Source organism: Canis lupus, chromosome 30 (genome assembly GCF_003254725.2).
Source record: "Canis lupus dingo isolate Sandy chromosome 30, ASM325472v2, whole genome shotgun sequence".
NCBI lineage: Eukaryota > Metazoa > Chordata > Mammalia > Carnivora > Canidae > Canis > Canis lupus.
In genome coordinates, this window is record NC_064272.1 from 11,944,632 (window position 1) to 11,971,600 (window position 26,969).

The 26,969-nt window shown below is 39.7% G+C and overlaps 1 protein-coding gene across 2 annotated transcripts; it reads left to right on the forward strand.

The window, feature by feature from the left end:
* Window positions 1-4,322: 4,322 nt before the first annotated feature.
* On the forward strand, window positions 4,323-25,618 carry SPATA5L1 (spermatogenesis associated 5 like 1). 2 transcript variants are annotated; one of them, XM_025472915.2, is made up of 8 exons: window positions 4,324-5,482; window positions 7,124-7,309; window positions 14,051-14,209; window positions 17,376-17,585; window positions 17,964-18,156; window positions 22,758-22,888; window positions 23,790-23,915; window positions 25,326-25,618. In XM_025472915.2, exons 1-8 carry the CDS (start codon window positions 4,388-4,390, stop codon window positions 25,491-25,493), a joined length of 2,268 nt encoding a protein of 755 aa, XP_025328700.1. In that variant the 5' UTR covers window positions 4,324-4,387; the 3' UTR covers window positions 25,494-25,618. The 2 variants fall into 2 exon arrangements, 1 of the variants encoding a protein (XP_025328700.1); XR_003146242.3 differs by lacking the exon at window positions 25,326-25,618 and having other exon boundaries at window positions 4,323-5,482; window positions 17,964-18,188.
* The last annotated feature ends 1,351 nt before the right edge of the window (window positions 25,619-26,969 follow it).

Sequence of the window (26,969 nt, forward strand, 5' to 3'; positions counted from 1 at the left end):
AGAAAGAAGAAAATGGTATGTAATGGGTGACTTACTCAGTTCAGAACCTCCCCATAGTATGCTTTTTCCTGATTCCTTTTAAGATGTTCCAGCACTTGGGATGTCTGGGTGGCTCAGTGGTTGAGCATCTGCCTTTGGCTTAGGTCGTGATCCCGGGGTCTTGGGATCAAGTCTCGCATCAGGCTCCCTGCAAGGAGCCTGCTTTTCCCTCTGTCTCTGTCTCTGCCTGTCTCTCTGTGACTCTCATGAATAAATAAAGAAAATCTTAAAAAAAAAAAAAAAAAAGATGTTCCAGCACTGGAGCTGGAAACATAACAACAGAAACCAGATAAATAAATGTGGAATCTAGAAGTCAGTCATAGTGTCTGCCCTGAGATTTGAGTAGGGTAGGGGGAACTGGCATTGGTCTTAAGATCCCAGGTCTCACAATACTTTCCATTAAGAAGACATTGCTATAGAGTCCACAATAGATTATTTGCATAAGCAGAGAGAAACCACCAGGCCCCAGTGACTTAAGCACTGTGCAATATGAATTTTGTAAAACATAAACTTGGGTTGCAGTGAAGTGCAAAAAATAGAGGTAGAGAGATGTAAGATAAAAACAAGGCATATTTTCTTGACTTTGAAGATATGCAGCTCTTTTTCCTGAACAGAATTTAAAAGGATAGGAAATATATTCCAGCTGATACAGAGGAAGAGTAATCCTCTAGAACAAACATTGTTAAAATGTCTATACTACCCAAAACAATCTACAGATTAGTGCAATTCCTATCAAAATACCAATAGCATTTTTTTTCACAGAACTAGAACAAACAATCCTAAAATCTGTATAGAACCACAAAAGACCCTGAACACCCAAGGCAGCCTTAAAAAAGAAAAACAAAGCTAGAGGTATCACAAACCAGATTTCTTTCTTTTTTTAAAGATTTTATTTATTTATTTGAGAGAGAAGGAGCAGTAGGGAGGGGGCAGAGAGGCAGAGGAAGAGAGAGAAGCAGACTCCTCGCTGAGCAAGAAGCCCAATATGGGGCTCGATCCCAGGACCAGAGATCATGACCTGAGCCAAAGACAGATGCCTAACCGTCTGAGCCACCCACGCACCCCCACAATTCCAGATTTCAAGTTATATTACAAAGCTGTAGTCATCAAAACAGTGTGGTACTGGCACAAAAATAGACACTTAGGTCAACAGAACAGACTAGAAAGCCCAGAAACAAATTCACAATTATATGGTCAATTAATATTCGATAGAGGCAAGAATATGCAATGGGAAAAAGATAATCTCTTCAACAAATGGTGTTGGAAATACTGGACCACTTTCTTAAAACCATACACAAAAATAAATTCAAAATGGATTAAGGACCTGAATGTGAGACCTGAAACTTTAAAAGTTCTTGAAGAGAGCACAGGTAGTAATTTCTCGGACATTAGCCATAACATCTTTCTAGATATGTCTCTTGAGGCATGGGAAATAAAAACAAAAATAAACTGTTGGGACTACATAAAAAAAAAGTGCTTCTGCACAGCAAAGGAAACAATTAAAAAAAAAAAAAACTAAAAGACAGCGGGTACCTGAGTGGTTCATTTGATTAAACGTCTACCTTTGGCTTAGGTCATGATCCCAGGGTCCTGGGATTGAGTCCCACGTTGGGCTCCCTGCTCAGTGGGGAGTCTGCTTCTTCCTCTCCCTCTCCCCCTCCTCCTGCTCATGCTGTCTCTCTCTCAAATATTTAAAAACAAACAAAAATAAAACTGAAGCCTAAAAGACAACCTACTGAAAGGGAGAAGATATTTGCAAGTGACATATCCAATAAAGAGTTAATATCCAAAATATACAGAGAACTGACACAACAACACCAAAAAATAAATAAATAAATAAACCAAATAATCCAATTAAAAAATGGGCAGAAGACATGAACAGACATTTCTACAAAGAAGATATACAGATAGAATCCATGAAAAGATGCTCAGTATCACTCATCAGGGAAATGCAAATCAAAACCACCATGAGATATCACCTCACACCTGTCAGAATGTCTAAAATAAAACACACGCACACACACACACACACACACACACACACACACAAGAAGTAACAAGTGTTGGCAAGGATGTGGGGAAAAAGGAACCCCTGTGCACTTCTGGTGGGAATGCAAACTGATGTAGTCACTGTCGAAAGCAGTATGGAGGTTCCTCAAAAAACTAAAAATAAAACCACCTTATGATCCAGTAATCACACTACTCGGTGTTCACCCAAAGAATATGAAAACACTAATTTAAAAGGATATATGCATTATTGTAAATAGTATTTATAATAGCCAAATTATGGAAGCAGCCCATGTGTCCATCAATAGATGAATGGATAAAGTAGATGTGGTATATGTATGTAGTAGAATATTATTCAGCCATAAAAAAGAATAAAATCCTGCCATTTGCAACAACAGGGATGGAGCTAGAGAGTATAATGCTAAGCAACAGAAACCAGTCAGAGACAAATGCCATATGATTTCATTCAAATGTGGAATTTAAGAAACAAATTAACGAAGAAAAAAAAGGCAACCCAAAATACTCTTAAATATAGAGCACAAACTGATAGTTAGCAGAGAAGGGGTGGTGAGGGTGGGGTGGGATGGATGAAATAGGTGAAGGGGAGTAAGAGTACACTCATCTCAATGAGCACTAATATATGGAATTGTTGAATTACTATGTTGTATACCTGAAAATAATATAACACTGTATATTAAGTATACTGGAATTAAAATAAGTTTACAATTTTTTAAGTTAAAAAGAAAAAAGGAGTAATCCCCTGTGGGGAAGGGAGAACGAAGGTGGAAAGAGAATAGCAGGCAGTGGTCTTAATAATGTAGACAGGCATCCCCTCTAATACAGACCTCAGTACTGCTGTGCAGCAAATAGGCAATAAGCACCTATCACACCAACAGAAGAGGTTACCATCATGCTGTTGTCAAAGAACATTTAAAGAAGTGTAGGGAAGGAAAAATTCTCTCCCTGCCCTTCGAGATGGAAGAAGGGAGTAAGTCCTTCTTCCAGTTGGAGTAAGAATTAAATTTACACAAGACCGATTAAAAGGAGGAAACGCCTAAGTTTTATTATTATGTGCTCAGAGGCCCAGTAATGAAATCGAGACCAAATAAATAAATAAATAAACCAGGCAGAAAATTTTTATACAAAGAGACAATACATTTGTGAGGAATTGACAAGATAAAAAAAAAAAAAAGATGTTTGGGAGCTTTAATTAGTGAGGAATTCTAAGTGGAATTTGGGCTGAGGTAGTAGGTTAGTAAAAAAAAAAAAAGTCACAAGGTTTGTTTCCACGGCTTTCTCCCCTTTCAAGTTCGTTATCTCTGGTGATGAGGATGTCTTCTTAGTACAGAGAGGGTACCTTTCACATGGAGGTTTCTTTCTCGCTTTCGGGGACAGGGGAGAGTCAGTGCCCTCGCACCAGCCGTTCCCCAGGTAGCTTCAATTCAAAATAATCAGTATGCCATTGCGGGCCAGTCTGGCCGGCCTGCCCTTGGCCCCCACAGGAGGAGAGCATGGAGCAGAATGTGCTGGTGTGCCACAGCTAGGTCAGGTGGCTGCGTTCCCTTCTTTCTCTCTCCCAGGGATTTAAAATGCTACGCTGTGCTTTTCCAGAGGAGGGGCGTGCCTGGACCTTCCCTGAACACGTAAGAACCCAGATCCAACGGAGGTACCAAGGCGGTATTTCTCAACTGCTCCAAGTCACCTTAGATATTAACATGAGGGCAGCCCGGGTGGCCCAGAGGTTTAGCGCCGCCTTCAACCCAGGGCGTGATCCTGGGGACCGGGGATCGAGTCCCGCATCGGGCTCCCTGCATGGAGCCTGCTTCTCCCTCTGCCTGTGTCTCTGCCTCTCTCTCTCTGTTTCTATGAATAAATAAAATCTTAAAAAAAAAAAAAAAGATTTTAACATGAGAGCGCTCCAAAATATTGTGCCCGTAGGGACAGATGAGGATTCTTCCAAAGCGCTGGCGGTGATGCTCGAGTCTGAGCGCCAGGGACAGACGACTCTGCGGGGGACTCTCCAAATCACCTAGGTACATGGTTAAAGACCTCCTGAAACTAGCGTAGGAGGCCTCCCGGATACCCGTACCTAAGGCCTTTCCCATACGGGTCTGGAATGGGCCGCTGGGTTTAGTCGAATCCGACACCGCCCCACCGGCAGTCGGAGCATCACCCAACTTCCCGATTGGCCCTTTCGGCCTCCGCTCCCCGGCTAGCGACGGAGGGCTGTCTCCGGCGCATGCGCGTCACCTGCTTCCGGCCGAGGAGCTGGTGTGCCGGCCCTTCCGGTCCGTGGGGAACTCCTTCCCCCAACTTTCCTCGGCTTGAGTGTGTGTGTGCAATGGCTCCGGACTCAGGTCCCCCTCCCGAAGAGCCGCTCTTGAAGGCGCTACCCTTAGACGCTAGGGACCGGGGCACCCAGCGCTGCCGCCTGGGCCCGGCCGCCCTCCGCGCCTTGGGCGCGCACCTGGGCTCGGCGGTGAAGATCTCTCTGCCCGACGGCGGCTCCTGTCTCTGCACCGCCTGGCTGCGGCGGGACCGAGCCGACGGCTTTGTGCAACTGGATCCGCAGTGTGCGAGCCCCGGGACGGCTGTGGGGGCCTCAGGGTTTCGGGGGAGCCTCAGCCTAAGCAGCCTCCGCCTGGTGCCCTGCCCGTCGCTGCGGCTCCTCACCGTGTGGCCGGTGTTGCGGGAGGGCGCGGACGCACCAGGTGCCCGGGATGCGGCCGCCGTGCTGGAGGCGGCGCAGGAGCTTCTGCGGAACCGACCGGTCTCCCGGGGCCACGTGGTGGCCGCTCCACCGGGGGCCCCCGGCCCGGTGGCCGCGCTGCACATCGTCCGCGGGGCGCCCAGCCCGGATCCGGCCGGCCTGGTCACGCCTCGCACCCGCATCAGCCTCAGCGAGGTGCCCCCGTCGGGAGCGGAGCCGCAGCCCGAGGCGCCCCTGGGGGGCCTCTCAGAGGCGGCCGACTCGCTCCGGGAGCTCCTCCGCCTCCCGCTCCGCTACCCCCGCACCTTGGCGGCCCTGGGGCTCGCGGTGCCGCGAGGGGTGCTCCTGGCGGGCCCCCCCGGAGTGGGCAAGACCCAGCTGGTGCGGGCTGTGGCCCGGGAAGCCGGCGCGGAGCTGCTGGCCGTGAGCGCCCCCGCGCTGCAGGGCGCGCGGCCCGGGGAGACCGAGGAGAACGTGAGGCGGGTGTTCGGGCGCGCGCGGGAGCTGGCCAGCCGCGGACCCACGCTTCTCTTCCTGGACGAGGTGGACGCCCTGTGCCCCCGGCGGGGCGGCGCGCACCGAGCCCCCGAGAGCCGCGCGGTGGCCCAGGTGCTGACGCTGCTGGATGGCATCCGTGGGGACCGGGACGTGGTGGTCGTGGCATCCACCAACCGGCCGGACGCTCTAGACCCAGCGCTGCGCAGACCGGGGAGATTTGACCGAGAGGTAATTAGGGCCGGGCTGTGCGCCCTAAGGCCCTGGATGGAACCTCGGCCTCTCCTGGCCTTGGGTGGTGGCCTCCGGCGTTTGCCACTTAGGCTTGGCAGTCAGTGAGGGTACAGTGGGGCCGTTTGTAATGCAGAGAGCACGTCCTCTGCCCTTACGGGATCTGTGAGCCTGGACCTGTTTTTCCCCAGAATCAAATTGTTCCGAGAAGCCAGGTGGCCGTTAGGATTAGTTTTGTGGTGCACATCCTGAAAATGAGTACCATCGGTACCGTTAATTTTTAAGGGAACTAGGTCAGCTGTGCGTGTATTACATTCTTAGGGATTTGGAATGAGAATTAAAGTAGGATGGCCTCAAGAAGTGTATTGAAATAAAAAGGGAAAAGGCAGGGAAGAACTAAATCAAAACAGGCATTAATTCTGGATTTGTTCATTCCTTGTCAGGAGGCCAGCATCCTGTCCCACAAGTGAGAAATTACCCACAGTTGCTCCCTGGGTTGCCAGGAAGATTTGAGTATTCAAAGCTGTCCTCTATTTCCTGAGCTTTAGTCCCAAGTTGATTTTTTTTTTTTTTAAGATTTTATTTATTCATGAGACACAGAGAACCAGAGACATAGGCAGAGGGTAAAGCAGGTTCCCCACAGGGAGCCGAATGAGGGACTTGATCCAAGGACCCCAGTTTCACCACCTGAGCCACCCAGACGCCCTTGATTCTTGATTAAATAGCTTGAATAGTGATTAATTTAAGTGATGCTTGAACTTTGTGTTAGGCTTCTAAAGAAAAGGATGATAGTTGCACACTTCTGATTAATCTCTGCAGAACTTGAGCACATTTCTTTTTTGCACCATCTAGTACTTGTCTCCTGAATCAACTCCATAAGGCCAGGGACCTAGACTGGTTTACTATTGCATCCCTGGCTCCCAGAACTTGATAGGTTCTAAAAAATAACAAAATATTGTTAATGATTATATGGAGGGCCCCCAGTTGACAATGGTTCGTCTTAATGGTTTTTCAACTTTACAGTGGTGTGAAAACCATACACATTCGGTAGAAAACGTATTTAGAATTTTTAATTCTGGTCTTTTGCCAGGCTAGCCGTATGCAGTAAGATGCTCTCTTGTGATGCTGGGCAGCCAGGAGATCATGAGGGTAAACAACCAACACATTGACAACTATTTTATACTCATACATTCTGTTTTACACTTTAGTACAGTATTCAATAAATTTTTTGAGATACTTAAAACTTTATTATAAAATAGGCTTTCTGCTAGTTGATTTTGCCCAACCATAGGCTAATGTAAATGCTCAGAATACATTTAAGTAAACTGAGCTGTGATACTCAGTAGGTTAGGTATGTTAAATGCTTTATCCACTTACTGTAATTCCAGCTTAACCGTGGATTTGTTGGGTTGTAACCCTATCTTAAGTTGAGGAAGCTCTGTACGTAATTTTCGTTGTATAACTATCTGGCCAGTGTTACTCCTCTGGAGTTTAATATATTCAGAATTTATGGTATGCTTAAGAGTACATCGTTCCAATTCCAAATTTGTTCACTAAGTTTTCACATTTGAGAGAATAAAAATATTACATAATATTTTAAACTGGAAACTTTTAATTTTTCTTTTTTTACTTTGCATATAGGTTGTCATTGGGACTCCCACGCTTAAACAAAGAAAGGCAATACTCCAAGTGATTACCTCAAAGATGCCCATCTCCAGTCAAGTGGATTTGAGTCTCCTTGCCGAAATGACAGTTGGCTATGTCGGTGCAGACTTGACTGCACTTTGTAGAGAGGCTGCCCTGCATGCTCTCCTTCACAGTGAGAAGGTAGGAAGTATTGATATATGACCATGTATGTTGATCTCTTCATTAATATAACAAACTAATTTGGGGATTAAACAAGTGGTAAGTACATTTTCTTGCTACTTTTGATACCTTCCACAGCTATTTCTTACATATTTTTTTACATCTCCTCTCTCTGGGACTGGCATATGGGGGGACAGAGGGCTGAGTCTTCTAGGTCTACCAGGGCATGTTCCCCCATTCCCATAGTAACTCCCTAGTGCTGAAGCCCAGAACAGCCAGGGAAAAGGATGGCCCCAGAAGAATCAAACATATATTTTTTTTAATTTTTAATTTTGTTTATTTTGAAGCAGTTTCAGGCTTAAAATTGCAGAAATAGTATACTTTACCCCGAGTTTCCAAATGTAACATTTTACCAGTTTTGCTTTATCTTTCTGTCTTCATCTGTGTTTTTATATATATTAGCATATAGATATATCTCTCTTCTTCTATGTATATATTTTGTGAAACATTTGAGAGTATACTGTAGTCATAATGGGCTTTTATCCTTCAAATCTTAAGTGTATATTTTCTAAAATCAAAGACTTTAATGACCATACAATTATCAAGATGAGGAAATTAATCCTGACACGATACTTTTACCCAGTATCTATAGACCTTATCTAAATTTCATTATCTGTCCCATTAATTTCCTTTATAGCAGAAATTTAAAAAGGAAAAAAGAATAATAGTAATCCTAGATTACGTATTGCATTTAGTTATGATTTCTTAGTATATTTTAATCTAGAACTATTCCTTAGTCTTTCTTTTATGCCTAACTTTTTAATTTTTTTTTTTTTAAGATTTTATTCATTTATTCATGACACAGAGAGAGAGAGAGAGAGAGGCAGAGACATAGGCAGAGGGAGAAACGGGCTCCGTGCAGGGAGCCTGATGTGGGATTTGATCCCGGGACTCCCTGAGCCAAAAGCAGACACTCAACCGCTGAGCCACCCAGGCATCCCTAATTTTTAATTTTTTAAAAAAAATTTTATTCATTTATTTGAGAGAAAGAGTGACAACATGAGTAGGGGGAGGAGCAGAGGGAAAGGGACAGACAGACTCTGCACTGAGCACAGAACCCAAGTGGGTCTCAGTCCTCTGACCCTTAGGATCATGACCTTAGCCAAAACCGAGAGTTGGACACTTAAGTGACTGAGCCACCCAGGCGTGTGGCTAACTTTTTAAGACTACATGTCATTTATTCTGTAGACTATCCCTTAGTTTGGGTTTGACTGGTGTTTCCTCATGATTTGATTCAGCTTTTGCATTTTTGGCAGGAGGAGCACAGAAATACTGTTCTCATTGCATCCGTTTTTTTCCTTATTAATAAATAAATATTTTGTAGGGAAAGTAACCTTTTCTAACCCAGGAGAAGATTGGACTCCTGGAATTTTTATTTAAATTTATCTTTGGTATTGAAATCTTTAATTCATGACTATTTTTTTTAAGATTTTATGTATTCATGAGAGAGAGAGAGAGAGGCAGAGACATAGGAAGAGGGAGAAGCAGGCTCCCTGGGAGGTACCTGATATGGGACCTGAATCTGGGACTCCGGGATCACGCCCTGAGCTGAAGGCAGACGCTCAACTGCTGAGCCACCCAGGCGTCCCCATGACTACCTTTCTTAAAAATATTTAGGATGTTAGCTTAAATATAGTAATTTTCAGCACCATGGATTGGAAAAATCTCTTCACCATGTATATAATAAGTAATCCTTAATCCCTAAACACCTTCAGAAAAAAATTAATTTTAGCCCCCAGAGGATTCTGGGACGAAGTTTACAATCTCTGTTGTAACTATTATAACATTAAAATTGCCCTTTGATCTTATAATTTTTAAAAACCAGTTTTGAATTAATTTCAATTATAAGAGGACAATTAATCCAAAATTTTGAAAACTTTTTACCTATGTAATTTACACCCTTGCTCATTTTCATTTATTTATTTATTTATTTATTTATTTATTTATTTATTTTTAACTTTTATTTATTCATGATAGGCACACAGTGAGAGAGAGAGGCAGAGACACAGGCAGAGGGAGAAGCAGGCTCCATGCACCGGGAGCCCGACGTGGGATTCGATCCCGGATCTCCAGGATCGCGCCCTGGGCCAAAGGCAGGCGCCAAACCGCTGCGCCACCCAGGGATCCCTCATTTTCATTTATTTTTACATGTACGCTGAAGGTGGGGAAGGAGTTATGTGAACTTGTAAATTCTCTTCTGGATTTAGAACCAAAACTGCTGTCGGATCCCTGGGTGGCTCAGCAGTTTAGCACCTGCCTTCAGCCCAGGGCATGATCCTGGAGCCCCGGGATCAAGTCCCACATCAGGCTCCCAGCATGGAGCCAGCTTCTCCCTCTGCCTGTGTCTCTGCCTCTCTTTCTCTCTCTGTGTCTCTCATGAGTAAATAAATAAAAAAATATAAAAAAAAAACAAAAAACAAAACTGCTTGAACATTTAATGATACTTCTCATGCGTGGAGGTGTGAATATATGCCTTCTGAAGGGAGGATGAGAGTACCAGGGGCTGAAGGGAGATTTACACTTAGGATTCCCTCTGCTTTTGAAGTTCCAGGTTTGACCTTAAGCACCCTGGCTTAGGTGGACCAGCCAGCTGCTACTTCAGGAGCGGCCTGCCCAGGCATAGTTACCACAGGTGATGACTGAGTTCATAAACAACCAGGGGAAGTGGAAGGAAGAAAGGCAAAAAGGAAGAAGGGACAGGCATCTAGGAAGGTACTGGCTTCATCTTTTCCATCTTTACCCCTCAGGCAGCTGAGGAGCTGCTGCTGCTATCAGGGCAGACAGAGGATATGTTAAAGTTTGTGAAAAGGCTAAAAAAAGTCAGCTTTTTGTGAAGTACTCCCACTAAAGGATTTAGAATATAGTTTAATACATACACGTATATACACAGAGGGGAAAGAATTTTGTCTGTCTGAAAGGGTTATGACAATTAGGTGAAATAATGTACATATAAGTGATCTTTGTTGATGTTGCTTAAAAATTAATTAGTATTCAGGTACCCAACATTTAATACTCCTAGCCAGTTAGAAAAAAAAGAAAAAGCTGTTTAAAAAAATTACTTAATGGTGTTCTTTGTGAGAAATTAAACCAGATGAATACATTATAAAGAAAGTAAAAATTGCCTGAAATCTACCCCCCCAGAGATTATAATTTTTAGGAACATTGTTCAGAATAGCTCTATACATATATATACTCTTACATAATCTTCTATAAATGGGATAAAATAGTTTGTTGTTGAAAATGGAAATTTTTTGACAACTGTATGTTCAGAATTTGATATGAGGGCAAATCTCAAATATAATACAGGTATTACAAATACAAGCAGTTTTTAACAAATCTGCTTTACTAAAATGATAAAGGAAATTGCAAGAAAAATTCTCTAAAATATAATCTTAAAGCTGAACTTTCTTTTTTCTTTCTTTAAAAAGTTATTTATTTGAGAGAGAGAGAGAACATGCCATGGGGGGGAGGGTGGATGGGGGACAGAGGGAGAGAGAATCTTAAGCAGACTTCACACTGAGCTTGGAACCCAAGGTGGGGCTAGATCTCATGACCCGAGCTGAAACCAAGAACCCATGCTCCACCAACCACACCCACTCAGGCACCCTGAACACGGCATTTCCAAACATAACATAAAACCTAATGGCCAAAAAGGAAAATATTTATTAATTTGACCATTTGGGGATGGCAGAACAATACATAAATAAAGACAAGACAGACTGGGAAGAATTTATTTGAGACACAGGGTGTGCGGGAGGGAGAGAGAATCTCAAGGAGACTGCACTGCACGTGCCCCTCTCTGGGCTATGACAGAAAGACCAATTACCTTGATACAGGAAGAACTCTCACAAATCAACGTGAAAAGACCAACAATCCAAGAGAAAATGGGTAATAAAATATGAACAGGTAGTAGACAGCAAAGGATTACAAATAGCCAGTAAACATGAAAAATGCTCAACTTTACTTTCTTTAAAAATTAGTCTTTCAGGAGCGCCTGGGTAGTGCACCAACTCTTGGTGTCAGCTCAGGTCCTGATCTCAGGGTCATGAGATAGAGCCCAGAGAGGGGCATGCTCAGTACAGAGTCTCCTTGAGATGCTCTTTGCCTCTCCCTCTGCCCTTCTGCACACTGTCTCTCAAATAGATAAATGAATGAATGAATGAATGAATGAATGAATGAATAAATAAATAAATAAATAAATAAATAAATAAATCTTAGTATCTGTTGCTTAAGCAGGCAATAAATAAATCTTTTTTAAAAAATTAGCCTTTTTCAGGTTTTAACTCTTTATTTTGAAATAATTAAAAAGTTTAGGGAAAGTTGCAAAATAGAGCACTCCCAATAAACCCTCCATCCAAATTCATCAATTTTTAACATTTTGCCAAATTAGCTTTATAATTCTCCTTTTCACTCCTCTGCCTCTAAATGTACATGTGCACATATATTACCTACTTTTTCTGAATCATTTGAGGACGAGTTGCATACATCATAACCCATTCATTATCCATTTCCTAAGAAAATGTATGTCCCCACATGTGACCACAGTATGGTTATGTGTAATCATATTTAGGAAATTTAATACGGATACAGAACCTCAGATCTACAGCCCATACTGTGATTTTTGGTGGTTGTCTTGATCCTTTTAGCATTTTTTACCCCTTTAGTACAGGATCTAGTTCAAGATAACATACTGCATTTAGTTTTTAGTTTCTTTTAATCTGTAATACTCCCGTAGCTTTTTTTTTTTTTTTTCAAGAGGGAGATAAAATGTTGCGGGGGGGGGGGGGGTTGTTGGGGGTGGCGGTTGTGCGGAGGGAGAGAAAGAGACTCCACACCCAGCATAGAGCCCCACACAGGGTTTGATCTCATGACCTGAGCTGAAACCAAGAGTCCCTAGCTTAACTGACTGTACCACCCAGGTGCCCCTGCTTTTTTTTTTCAGTGAGACATTTTACAGTGACAGTTTTTAAGGATGCAGGTCTATGATTTTATAGAATGTCTCTCAATTTGGGTTTGTCTTAATATTTTTTCATAGTCAGATTCAGGTTACACATGCACTTTTGGAATACTCCGTAAGTGATAGTGTGTCCTTAGGGTGTCACAGATGAAGGTACAAAATGGCTGCCTGCTCCTCATTGGTGACATCCTTAATCAGTGGTTGGTATGATCAACCAGTCAGGGTTTTTTGTCCAGTTTCTCCACTGTATAGCTGCTATTTTCCCCTTTGTAACTAATAGAAATCTGTGGAGACCCTTTGAGATCATGTTCCTTGTCACACTTCCACTCCCCTTGTTTTGCATCCATGGATGATTCTTGCCCTAAACAGCCTGTACTATATGTGACTATTAAAAAAAGCTGATTTAAAAAAAAAAGATTTTATTTATTTATTCATGAGAGACGCAGTGAGATAGAGAGAGGCAGAGACACAGGCAGAGGGAAAAGCAGGCCCCATGCAGGGAGCCTGATGTGGGACTTGATCCCAGGTCCCCAGGATCAGGCCCTGGGCTGAAGGCAGCGCTAAACCGCTGAGCCACCGGGGCTGCCCAAAAGCTGATTTTCTAATTCCATGTTCCTTCTACCTCACTCTTAACTAAAGAAATCAACACAATAGTGAGTACTATTTCCTCTGTCACATTGGCAGAAACTTAAAAGGTTGGTAATATCCAGTTTTGGAGAGATATGGGGAGAACAGCCTTATATTATCAGTGCAGCTTTGAGGGCAGTGTGATAGTACCTCTGTCACAATTGTAAATGAACATCCTCTTAAACCCAGAATTCTACTCGGAGGAAATTATATAAAATACTTGATCGTGTGCACAAACATTTTCAGCTGTAGCTTTGTTTTTTATTTTATTTTTTTAATTTTTTATTTATTTATGATAGTCACAGAGAGAGAGAGAGAGAGAGTCAGAGACATAGGCAGAGGGAGAAGCAGGCTCCATGCACCGGGAGCCCGATGTGGGATTCGATCCCGGGTCTCCAGGATCGCGCCCTGGGCCAAAGGCAGGCGCCAAACCACTGCGCCACCAAGGGATCCCCTGTAGCTTTGTTTTTAATAACAGACTAGAAATAAACGAATGTTCAACAGAAGGATGCAGTTAAATTATGGTACACTTATACACTGATGTCTTTTGCAGTTGTCCAAAAAAAGTGAGGTTGAACTATATTAATCCATGTGAAAAGATTTCTAATGTAAATGGAAAAAAGTGCAGGTTAATTTATACAATAGAGTCCCACTTATGTATCTGTTTGAAAGATGTACATAGGGACGCTTGGGTGGCTCAGTGGTTGAGCGTCTGCCTTTGGCCCAGGGCATGATCCCGGGGTCCTGGGTTTGGGTCCCACATTGGGTTCCCCCACAGGGAGCCTGCTTCTCCCTCTGTCTCTGCCTCTCTGTGTCTCTCATGAATAAATAAATAAAATCTTTTTTTAAAAAAAAAGATGTACATATCCTTACTGTCATAAAACATACTGATGGAGTACACAGGAAGTGGTTGACATCCTCTAGGGATGAATAGTGGAGAAAGCTGGGGGAGGAGACATTTAATTTTTTTGTATTGTGTATGTAAATTTTATAATGATAACAATAGATTTATAAATTCAGAAGAACATTTAAAAAAAGAAAGAATTGTGCTCCTGTTCTATAAAACAGGCCCATGTAATTTTTGGTCTGATTTTGCTTTTGGGGATTTATTTCTTCAGAACAAGGACAACCCAGCTATTGATGAAACAGACTTCTTTGAAGCTTTTAAAAAGATTCAACCCTCATCATTTCGAAGTGTCATTGGACTGATGGATATCAAGCCCGTTGACTGGGAGCAGATTGGTGGCCTTGAAGATGTAAAACTGAAGTTAAAACAGGTGATACAGAATTTGCTTATGCCACTAGAATAGTAGGGTTTAAGTGTAACAGTTTTATAATGAAGACAAAAGGCTGAGACTATCTTGCTGACATTGGTAATGCCATCCTGATATCACAATCCAGGGGGCCTTTTTCAGTCCTGGTTTAACTGGCCTTCTAGAGACATCAAATACCATTTTTCATAATTTCCTACTTCACCCTTCTTTTGTTTTTCCTTTAAAGACTTTATGATAGAGAATGGAGTCAGCAAACGTTTTCTGTAGAAGGCCAGAGAGTAAATATTTTAGGCTTTGTGAGCCATCCAATCTCTATTGCAATCACTCAACTCTGTTTTCATGGCATGAAAGCAGCCATAGATAATATGTAATTAGTACTTGTATTCTAGTGGAATTTTATTTATAGATACTGAAATCATGTTTTTTCACGTCACAAATATTCTTTTGATTTTTTCCCGAGTATTTAAAAATGTAAGAATGATTCTTAGTTTGTGGGTGGTAAAATAGATTTTTAGGTTGTAGGCCTTAGTTTGCCCTGAAAAACTGGTAAAAGCACAAAATTATAAAACAGTATGGTCTGGGTGGCCACTGGTTCTCACTGTGGCTGCGAGGGACATAGCTCTCCAAATGCTCTCATTTGCATTTCATTTTTAGAAATTAATTTTGTTAATTTACCTTCAGGTAATTCTGCCATAAGCAACTAGGTTTCTCAAACCACACATACAAAAGACTGATTTATAAGTATCACTGTAACTTACTCATCTTAGCTAGAAGTTATTCTGCTGTGAAACGTAGAATCCTTGTGTCTATAGATCAATACATTTATAATATTCCCTAATTTTTTATATGCACTGTTGCATTTTTTTAAAATATTTATTTACTTGAGAGAGAGAGCACAAGCAGAGGGGCAAGGGGCAGAGGGCGAGGCAGACTCTCCACTAAGCAGGGAGCTGGATGAGGGGCTCAACCCCAGAGCCCTAAGATCATGACTAATCTTCACAAAGTACTTAAGAGATTAGCCACAACTTCCTGTTGTAAACACTGTTTCTATAGCTTTCAGCTGTCAAGCTTTCCTGACTTTCAGAACACTCCTTTCCTGTACCTTAAATGTTAGTGCTCCAAGTTTCTGGGAGGCCTCCTGGAAGAAACTCATTCGATGAGTTCATGATTTTGATATCCAGGGCTTCAACTGTCCCTGAAAACTATTAACTTGAAAAATCTTTATATCCGGCAAAGATGGATTTTTGTTTGTGGTGGTGGTGGTGGTGTTTTAAAGATTCTATCCATTCATTCATGAGAGGCAGAGACATAGGCAGAGGGAGAAGCAGGCTCCCTGTGGGGAGCCTGGTGTGAAACTCTATCCTAGGATGCCTGGTCATGACCTGATGCTTAACCACTGAACCACCCAGGTGCCCCAGTAGTTCTTTTGATCATTAGAATTGCTTAGCTGCCTGCCTACCAGGTAACTTATAGGGATCTCAAACAAATTCAAAGCTCAGCTATTCAGCCCCTCCACACCTGAGTTCCGCACCTCTGTGAATATAGCCAGCCACCCATGTCCTAATCAGAAGCCTGGCTTAGTCAGTTGAGCATCTGATTCTTGGTTTCAGCTCAAGTCATGATCTCACGTTCATGGGATTGAGCCTCATGTTGGGCTCCAATGCTCAGTACAGGTTCTTTTTCCCTCTTTCCTCACTTCCTCCCCCTCTAGGCCCTCCCCACTCGTGCATGCTCTCTCTCTCTCTCTCTCTAAAATAAATAAATAAAATCTTAAAAAAAGAGAGAGAGAGAAAGAAAGAAAGAAACTCTTCTAAATGCATGGGTCATGCCATATGTGCATGTAACTTCTCTGGATTTAGAACATAATCCCCACCAAAAAAAAAAAAAAAGTACATAATCCCCGCATAAAAGAGAGTTACATTTTATGTTCAAATCCATCCTTTCAACACCATTGCCACTGCCTATGACACATCCAGCTTTATTATTTTTGCAGTCTGAGTCATTGTGAGAGAATTTAACTGGTCTTCCTGCCTCTAGTTTTATTTCTTTCCAGTCCATTCTCTATACTGCTTCCTCAGTGTTCACTAAAACTTTCAAGGTGCAGCACCATCTGACTCCTCTTTCCACTTCAACTCTATTGCTCCTTGCCTCTCCTGTTCTCCCCTTTGTTCCTCCTGACTGGTGAGATGAATTAAGAGTTTTTGTCTCTGTGCATACTGTTCCTTCTCTGTGGAAGCCCTTTGCTGACCTCATTGTTAGTTTATAAGCCAGTCCCTCCAACTAAAATCTGAGTTCCCTTGGTAAGGGACTTTATCCTTTTTTTGTAGTTTTGTGGGTGAGGGTTTATACTTCTTAATCTACACTGCCTGGGGCAGTCTCAGTTCTGCTGCCTCACTAGAAATAAGACCTGGGCAAGTTACTTAACTTTTGTAAGCCTGAGCTTCTGCATCTGTAAAATTATGATGATAAAAATCACCTACCTCAGAGATAAAGGGGACTTGTTTACTAATTTAGTTTAACATTTGTGGAGTGCCTACTTTGTGAAGGTGTCGTTCTAGGTTTGGCTATTTAGAGGTGAACCGTATTTACATTCTAGCAGAGCAGAATGACAAACCCAACATGGAAAAATAATAATTTCAGATAATGAATGAGCAAGTGCTCCCAAAGTAAAAGATGGACAGTAGCATAGAATGTCTGGGGTGGGGTAGGGGTTCTGCTTTAACTAGAGTGATTAAAGAAGACCTCTTCAAGGAAATGACATGTGAGCTGAGATGGAATGATGAGGGATGGCCGCACAAGGATCTTGAAGGAGTGTTCTGGCAGAGAGAGAAAAGCAGTAAAGGCCCCAAGATGGGAACACACTGGAGTGTTTGGGAAATAGGCTGTATAAAGCTTTGTAATCACTGGTAGGAAGGAGTTCAGATTTGGATTTTATTCTAATTCTGATGAGAAGTCATTCTTGAAGGATTTGAAGCAGGAAATGATGTGACCTGACTTAAGTTATAAGATCACTGATGGCTGTGTGGAGAATGGACTGCATTTCCAGCTCATAATAGGTACCAGAGAATTGTTGAGTGAACAAATGAATTTACTGAATTATTTGATGTTTTATCATTATACTAAAATAATTATCTCTTAATGTATACTATCCCTTTTTGTGTACTTACAGAGTATCGAGTGGCCTCTTAAATTCCCTCGGGAATTTGTTAGGATGGGCCTTACACAACCAAAGGGAGTTCTCCTGTATGGTCCCCCTGGATGTGCTAAAACCACCCTGGTGAGGGCCCTGGCCACAAGCTGTCATTGCTCTTTTGTTTCAGTGAGTGGTGCTGATCTCTTTTCTCCTTTTGTTGGAGATTCAGAAAAAGTCTTATCTCAGGTTTGTTCATTTATTTTCCCCCAAGTACATAAGTGTCCTTTTGAATTTTCATGGCATGCCTTAAAAATAAACTTATTATTAAAAGTATTAGTGGCCTTTTTTCTGATTAGAAAAGTTATATTCGTTTATAGAAAATTTAGAAATTTCACTTCATCACTTTTATGGAGTGATATTAACTATCTTTTGAAAACATAATTTTTAATCTGTACATAATACTGTATGGTTTCCTATTCTATTTATTTATTCCCCAGTTCTTAGACTTTTAGCACCTTTCTCTGTTTACAGTTTAAAAATTATAATAGTAATGCAGAAAGCATATATTCACTAGAATACCATATAACATACGGCTTTTCAATAATTTTATTTTCCTAACAAAAGGTATTTCGACAAGCAAGAGCAAATACTCCCGCAATTGTGTTTTTGGATGAGATTGATTCAATCTTGGGCTCCCGATCCATCAGCAAAACAGAATGTAATGTTCAAGAGCGTGTTCTTTCTGTTCTCCTGAATGAATTAGATGGGGTAGGACTGAAGACTACAGAAAGAAGAGGAAGTAAATCAGATCAACAGGGTAAATACAAGGAGCTGAAAATAAATGAAGAGGTATTTATTAGCCAGAATATACCAAAAACCCAGGCCAACATTAAATACAATGCATATACACTAGCTTTTCCTATGCTGGATTCATCTCATAGAAGGAATTATATAATTTTGGTTTGACTCTTGGAATTTTCATAGAGCTGCTAAAATTGGCTAGGAAAGAGGTAAATTTTATATTTGTAATAAGTTATCTTAAATACATATGAACCTGAATTTTATTTTTCCTAAGGTTTAGAAATATGACTTTACATATTGCTAATGGGAAAGGGAGTTTATTCTTATTCTTATTTTTATATCCTGAAGAACCAGTGTTTATCCCTTTTCTAAAAATTTAAATTCAATTAATTAACATATATTATTAGTTTCAGAGGTAGAGGTCAGTGATTTATCAGTGTTCATCCCTTTCTAAAAATTTTTATATGAAACAAAACAAAATATTGTTATTACCAACGATTTTAGTATTCAAAACTTCCAGTTTTCTTGAGGAATGGGTTTCTTTGGTTATAATGAAATTAAAATGACCTTTGGAAGTCCCTTCCTCCCTTTCTGAGTCTCTTCCTCAATAGTGTTTGATATACTTAGATTATCCAACAGATCATTTTTCTTTTGTCCTCTCCCATTTGAAAAATCATTCCATGGAAGGAGAGTCTTACAGCTCATTAGGAACATGTGAGACTAGAATTTGAAGGGACGCATGAGGTTTTCTTTTTCTTTTCTTTTCTTTTCTTTTCTTTTCTTTTCTTTTCTTTTCTTTTCTTTTCTTTTCTTTTCTTTTCTCTTTTCTTTTCTAGACAGAGAGAGAGAGAGAGAGGCAGAGACACAAGGCAGAGGGAGAAGCAGGCTCCATGCAAGGAGCCTGACGTGGGACTTGATCCCGGGTCTCCAGGATCAGGCTCTGGGCTGAAGGCGGCACTAAACCACTGAGCCACCTGGGCTGCCCCGCATGAGGTTTTCTAATCAAATTTTCTCATAATGCAGGAATTCCTTCTACAGTATCTGATAGGTGTTGACTCAGCCTCTGCTAAAATACTTGCAGATATAGGGAACTCACTACTTTGAGAGATCAGATTACTGGAGGAACTACTCTGATTATTCATATTCAGTTCAATTAAAATTTTTTTTTAATTCCAGTGTAGTTAGCATATAGCATTATATTAGTTTCAGGTGTACAATATAGTAATTCCATATATTACTCATTGCTTGTTGAGATAAGTGTATTCTTTAATCCCCATCACCTATTTCACCCATTCTTTCCCTCCTCCCCATTGTTCTCTATAGTTAAGAGTCTGTTTTTGGTTTGTCTCTTAAATTCCACATATGTATAATCATATGGTATTTGTTTTTCTCTGACTGGCTTATTTCACTTAGCATTATATTCTCTAGAGCCATGGCCGGACTTAATTATTTTTTATGGCTGCATAATATTCATGTGTGTGTACACCACATTTTTCTTTACCCATTCATCTATTGATGGATACTTGGGCTGCTTCCATAATTTGGCTATTGTAAATAATGCTACAGTAAACCTAGGGATGCATTTATCCCTTCAAATTAGTATTTTCATATTCTTTGGGTAAATACCTCATAGTGTGATTACTGAATCATAGGGTAGTTCTGTTTTTAATTTTTTAAGGAAACTCAATACTGTTTCCCACAGTGGCTGCAACAGTTTGCCTTTCTACCAGCAGTGCACAAGAGTTCCTTTTCTTTACAGTCTCACCAACTCTTGTTCCTTGTGTTTTTTATTTTAGCCATTGTGACAGGTGTGAAGTGATATTTCATTGTGGTTTTGATTAAATTGGATTATTTGTGTGTATTGGGTTATATAAGTTCTTTATATATTTTGGATCCTAATCCTTTATTGGATATGTCATTTGTAAATATCTTCTCCCAATCAATAGGTTTTCTTTTAGTTTTGTCAATTATTTCCTTTGCTGTGCAGAAGGTTTTAATTTTGACATAGTCTCCCAATAGTTTATTTTTGCTTTTGTTTCTGTTGCGTAAGGAGGCAAGAAAAGATTGTTATGGCTGATGTCAGAGAAATCACTACCTGCTCTCTTCAAGGATTTTTATGATTTCAGGTCTTACAGTTAGATCCTTAATCCATTTTGAGTTTTTTTTGTATATGGTTAAGAAAGTGATCCAGTTTCAGGGTGCCTGGGTGGCTCAGTCAGCTTGTCCAACTCTTGATTTTGGCTCAGGTCATGGTCTCTGGGTCAAGAGATTGAACCTGAATTGGGCTCCACACTCTGGGGAGTCTGCTTATGATTCTTTCCTTCTCCCTCTGCCCCTCCCCTGCCTGTATGCTCTCTCTTTCTCTCTCTCAAATAAGTAAACCTTAAAAAGAAAGGAGGTCCAATTTCATTCTTTTCCATGTTGTTATCCAGTTTTCCCAGCACCATTTGTTGAAGAGACTTTTTCCCATTGCACATCCTTGCCTCCTTTGTCAAAGATTTGTTCGTCATATAATCATGGGCTTATTTCTGGGCTTTCTGTTCTGTTCTGTTGGTCTATGTGTCTGTTTTTGTGCCAGTCCCACACTGTTTTGATGATTACAGCTTTGTCATATAAACTTGAAATCTGGAATTGTGATGCCTCCAGCTTTGTTTTTCTTTTTCAGGTTGCTTTGGCTATTCAGAGTCTTTTATGGTTCCACACAAATTTTAGGATTGTATGTTCTAGTTCTGTGAAAAATACTATTGGTATTTTTATATAGATTGTGTTAAATCTGTAGCTTGCTTTGGGTAGTTTGAACATGTTAACAATATTTGTTCTTCAAATCCATGAGCTTGGACTATCTTTCCATTTGTTTGGGTCATCTTTAGTTTCTTTCATCAGTGTTTATAGTTTACAGAGTACAGGTCTTTCATCTCCTTGGTTAAGTTTATTCCTAGGTATTTTATTATTTTTGGTACAATTGTAAATGGGATTGCTTTCTTAATTTATCTTTCTGCTGTTTCATTATTCATGTGTAGAAAAGCAACAGATTCTTGTACATTGATTTTGTATCCTGTGACCTTACTGAATTCATTTATCAATTCTACTACTTTTTGGTGGAGTTGTTCAGGTTTTCTTAATATAGTATCATCTCAGCTGCAATAGTGAAAGTTTGGCTTTTTTCTTGCCGTTTTGGATGCCTCTAGTGCTTTTTGTTGTCTGATTGCTGTGGCTAGGACTTCTAGTACTGTGTTGAATAAAAGTGGTGAGAGTGGACATTGCTGTCTTATTCCTGGCCTAGGGTGAAAGCTCCAGTTTTTTACCATTGAGTATGATATTAGCTGTGGGTTTTTATATATGGTTTCTATTATATTGAAGTATATTCCCTCTCAGCCAACTTGGTTGAGGGTTTTTATCATGAATAAATGTTGTACTTTGTCAGATGCTTTTTCTGCATCTATTGAAATGGCCACATGGTTTTGTCCTTTCTCTTACTGATATATCATGTTGATTGATCTGTAAATATTGAACCACCCTTGCATACCAGGAATGAACCCTTTTTGATCGTAGCGAATGATTATTTTATTGTATTGTTGCATTTGATTTGCTAGTACTTTGTTGAGTATTTTTGGCATCTATATATATATTTTTTTTTGCATCTATATTCATCAGAGATATTGGCTGTTCTCTTTTTTCACCATGTCTTTATCTGGTTTTGATATAAAGTAGTGCTGGCCTCATAGAATGAATTTGGAAGTTTTCCTTCCACTTCTATTTTTTTGAATAGTTTGAGAATAGGTATTAACTCTTCTTTAAATGTTTGGTAGAATTCACCTAGAAGCCATCCTGAACTTCTGTTTGTTGAGAGTTCAATAGACCATTTTGAATGCTTAGCAAGCATGTAAAAGGCCTTGCCCTGGCTGCTTTTCTGTATTTCTTATCTTCATCTAGGATTTACACATCTGCAGCTTATGTTGTATATTTCTGCCTCTAGAAAGAAAAATAAATAAAAAGTAAATCTCTCTCATCCAAGATATTAGAGCCAGTGTGGTTCATAGCCATACATCTCCATCTCCAAAGTCACATGCTTTGTTCTTTCATGTCATCCACTTAGGTTATAATCATTCACTGGGGCTCAGGTGTGTTCAATAGGTATTCTCTGCTGTGGTATAAGGCTTTCCTTTGGTTCTTACATGGAGAGATGTCCCTCAGGATTAGCTAGTCCCTTCACCACACAAAGTAGTTCTTTGACTAATAATTTGTTTTAGCATACCTTGATATCAAAAAGATGGTCTAGGGGCAGCCCGGGTGGCTCAGCGGTTTAGCACCTGCCTTCAGCCCAGGGCCTGATCCTGAATACCTGGGATCAAGTCCCACGTCAGGCTCCCTGCATGGAGCCTGCTTCTCCCTCTGCCTGTGTCTCTGCCTCTTTTTTTCCTCAGTCTCCTGAATAAATAAATAAAATCTTAAAAGATGGTCTTAAAGAAAAAAAAAAAAAAAGATAGGAGGTATAAGCATTCTGGTCCTAAGAAAAGGATATACTCATTTAAAAATAACTGAACATTCTGGTTTATAATTTCTTAAAAATTTAATAATTGACAGCTTACTGAAATTATGTTGTGTGTTTTCTCTCAGAGTTTCAAGAAGTTTTTAACAGAAATGTCATGATTGTTGCTGCAACAAATAGACCTGATGTATTAGATGATGCCTTGTTACGACCTGGAAGATTAGATAAGATTATTTATATTCCACCTCCAGATGAAAAGGTAATCATTGCACATGTTTAGTGTATGTGAGGATTCTTAACACATCAATGTCTGAGCTCTAAGGAGCCTAGCAGAATTGAATCCCAAACTGGATATATACGTACATGGTATATGACTTACACTGGGTTCTCATTCTTCTTTGCCTGGTAGCCCTTCATAAACACATAATTTTGATCTGCTTTTGCTGGATACTCTAGGCCTATTTTCAGAGAAACATAAGCCTAAAAATAATTATATTTTTCATTGCTGAGGCAGACTCAAAATACTGAGCTTGTTACATCTACTCAAACATTATTTTACAACTAGAATGGAGGAATCTTAAAGTATTAAAAACAGTTGGAGATTATTTTTATCAGTATTCTTATTTTATAGTAGGAAAGTCTGAAATTAGAGAGATTACACAGTTTCCATAGTCAGAGAATCAGTAAATCTTTGCCCTTTTAACATCCACAGCCACAAGCAAGGAATGGTTAAAGTCAACAAATTTTTTCCATCCTTCCTAAATGAAAAAAAAAAAAATTAAATGTCTATTTTTAAGTTGTATCCAGATAATTCATGTTTTTGCTTCTTAAACCATGTCTGATAACACTATAACCATGTCTGATAACACTATTTATACCCAAAATGAGGACTCATGTGTCTCTTAAATGTACCTATAGTTGGCTATTTTAAAAATTATTATAAAAGTATTAAAAGTTTATCATGTCATTATTTTTACCATTATCATATGAACCATTGATGAGTTACTCTTCTTACCTCTTCAGAAGTATTATTATTTATTTAAATAAATATATACACAGCTGTAGTATGACAGGAAACGTATTAAAATGTTTTAATACAGCTTTGTGTCAAACATAAATGTTATAATAAGATTATAAACATTTTAATTTTTTTTTTTCAGGGCAGGCTTTCTATTTTGAAAGTCTGTACAAAAAATATGCCAATGGGGCCTGATGTTTCCTTAGAAAACATAGCAGCAGAAACCTGTTTTTTCTCTGGTGCTGATCTTGGAAATCTTTGCAAAGAAGTAAGTTAATTAGCGAAGGAACATATGGTTGACAACATTTCTTCATTTATTCAGATCTTCTCTACCCTTCCCTATCCTTCCCTACCCTTCCCTACCCTTTCCTACCATACCCTACCCTACTCGAGCTTATAGGTTCATGGCAGGTTGCAAAGAGGGAAATTGTAATACTGAATTGACAATTGATAATGTGTAGTGAATCAGGAAGTTTAGGGTATTATGGGAGCACTTGTGAAGGACACTGACCCAGACCGCGGGCGACTGAAGTAAGAGAGAACATGACATTGAAGAGCTGGATAATGGCCAGATCACACAGGTCTTTATAAGCCACTTTAAGGGATTTAGACTTTGAGAGCAAAAGAAGCTAGGTGTTTCCCTTTCCACAAACTTTTATTATATATTATATTTTATTATAGGTACTCTTCAGATAGGGGTGCCTGGTTGGCTCAGTCGGTTAAGTGTCTGCCTTTGGCTCAGGTCTCAGGGGATCAAGGGGGAGCCTGCTTCTCCCTCTCTCTCTGCCCCTGTGTTCTCTCTCTCTCAAATAAAATCTTTAAAAAAATGTACTATTCAGAAAAATGCACAGATCATAAGGATATAGTTCACTGAATTAACATAAAATGAACACTTTTATAACTATCAGGAAAGGGATTATTATCAACACCCCAGAAGCTTCTCTTGGGGCTTTCCCAATCTCCCTCCCAAAAGGGAACCACTCTCCTGACTTCCAACACTGGAGATTAGTTTTGCTTGCTTTGGAACTTTATATAAATAGGACTGTACAGTATATTTTTATATCTGCTTCTTTAACTCAGGATTATGTTTTGAACTTCATCTGTGGTTTTGCCTATAGCAGTAGTTTGTGCATTTCTATCACTTTGTAATATTCTAGGTTATGAATATACTGCATTTATTCATTTTTTTGAACATTCGGGTTACTATTTTTTGTTACAAATTATGCTGCTGTGAATAATCTTGTTATGTCTGTTAGTACATGTATAGATAAGTCTATTTTATATATGTATATACCTACCAAGAGAATTGCTGGGTCACAGAGTAGGTGTTTTTGATCTTTTCCTTTAGGATCAGTGCTCTGTTCTGTTTAAAAACTCCTATTCTGAGGTCAGAAAGATAGTCTCTCATCTTTAAATATGTATATGGACTCATAGTGTACGCATTATGCTGCAACTTGCTTTTTCTTTTTTCCCATTTAAGAAGAGATGATGGTCTATTAAGATAACTTTTAATCGCTTTATTTAACTTTTTAGTGTTTTCAGTGTCATGAATATTGGAATTCTAAGAAGTGGGACTGAGGTTTTTACCCCGGATTTTAAAGTATTACCACAAATTGTTCAAAAAAAAAAAAAAAAAAGTGAAGCACATTCATTATTTCCTCCTGTTTGTGTCTTATAGGCTGCCTTGCTGGCTCTGCAAGAAAATGGATTAGAAGCAACCACAGTGAAACAAGAGCACTTTCTAAAATCACTTAAGACTGTGAAACCATCCTTAAGTCCTGAGGACTTGACTTTGTATGAAAACTTATTTCAGAAACAAGGATTTTCTAACTTAGAAGATATTTAAAAATTAATGTTACATCTCTGCTCACAGATTAATTGAACTGTTAAATTGCCCTATAGTTTTTGCAATTTTGCACTTTTAGAGTTTGTGTGTTATTTCCTGTAAATAAAAGAATTTGTACCAGATAAGCTAAAGCTCATCTTATTTCTAAAAATATATATTAAATATATATTATATATTAAAATACCATAATTTAGGAACAAAATATATGTGTTTTTTTTAAGATTTTTTATTTATTTGATCAAATATGTTTTCTGGCCTTCTGTCCCTCTCAGCGCTCTCTGGAACCCCAATTTTACGTAGATTTTTCCTTATGAGACTATCATTTATTTCCTTTAACCTTTCCTCGTGGTCTTTTAATTGGTTTTCTTCTTTTTTTCCTCAGCTTCCTCTTTGCCATCAACTTGTCTTCTATTTGCTCACTCTTTCTTCTACTTCAATGACCCTCATCGTTAGGACCTCCAGTTTGGATTGCATCTCATTTAATTGATTTTTTAATTTTGGCCTGATTAGATCTAAATTCTGCAGTCATGAAGTCTCTCGATTCTTTATGCTTTTTGCCAGAGCCACCAGTAGTTTTATAATTGTGCTTCTGAATTGACTTTCTGACATCGAATTGTAATCTAAATTTTGTAACTCTGTGGCAGAGTACTGTTTCTGATTCTTCTTTTGTGGTGAGTTCTTCTTTCTAGTCATTTTGCTCAGTGCAGAGCAGCTGTGTGAGCGGACTGAATCAAGAATATCAACCATGACCTAAGTAAATTTCAACCTAGATGATTCTGACGAGGTCAGAGACCAGAAATTGAAAACAGATCAGAACAAAATAAAAGGACCACTAAAGTGAAAAATATATTTTAAAACAAAGTAGTAAAAAATAAAAGAATCCCAAAGGAGAAGAAAAAAAAAAAAAGGGAGGACTGGGAGATGATGTTGATGACAAAGTTGTAGTGGAGGGAGAATGTAGTCTACCTGAGGGGTCCTAGAGGGTGATCCTCTTGGTTCTGAGTATATTAAGTTCTGTATGTTAGAAGATGCTCAGTCCCAAATTTATATAAACCAGAAATACTTGTAGAGAGCCCCAACATTGACCACCAAAACAAAGGAGATAAAAGAGGGGGGCAGAATAGGAATGAGGAATCTCACAGAAAACCAGCACGGTATACCACTTGGTTCTGGGTGTATACTGGCCATGTTTTAGAAGGTATTAACTTATGCCATTATAGAACAAAATGAGGCAGAGAAAACAAAACACAAAAAAACATATCTTGTATATCTCCCAAAATGGAGTATGTTGAAGGGAATCTAGAAATGGAAAGTATATCTAAGACTTGTAGGAATATGAAAGTCAAAAAGGAAGAATCTTAAAAATGAAGAGGTGGTAAAATATTGTAGTTAAGGTGGGAAAAGAAAAAAATTGGAAATTTACAGTCTGATATAAAACCGAGTTGTACTGGAAAATGGAAGAAAAAAAATAGGAGG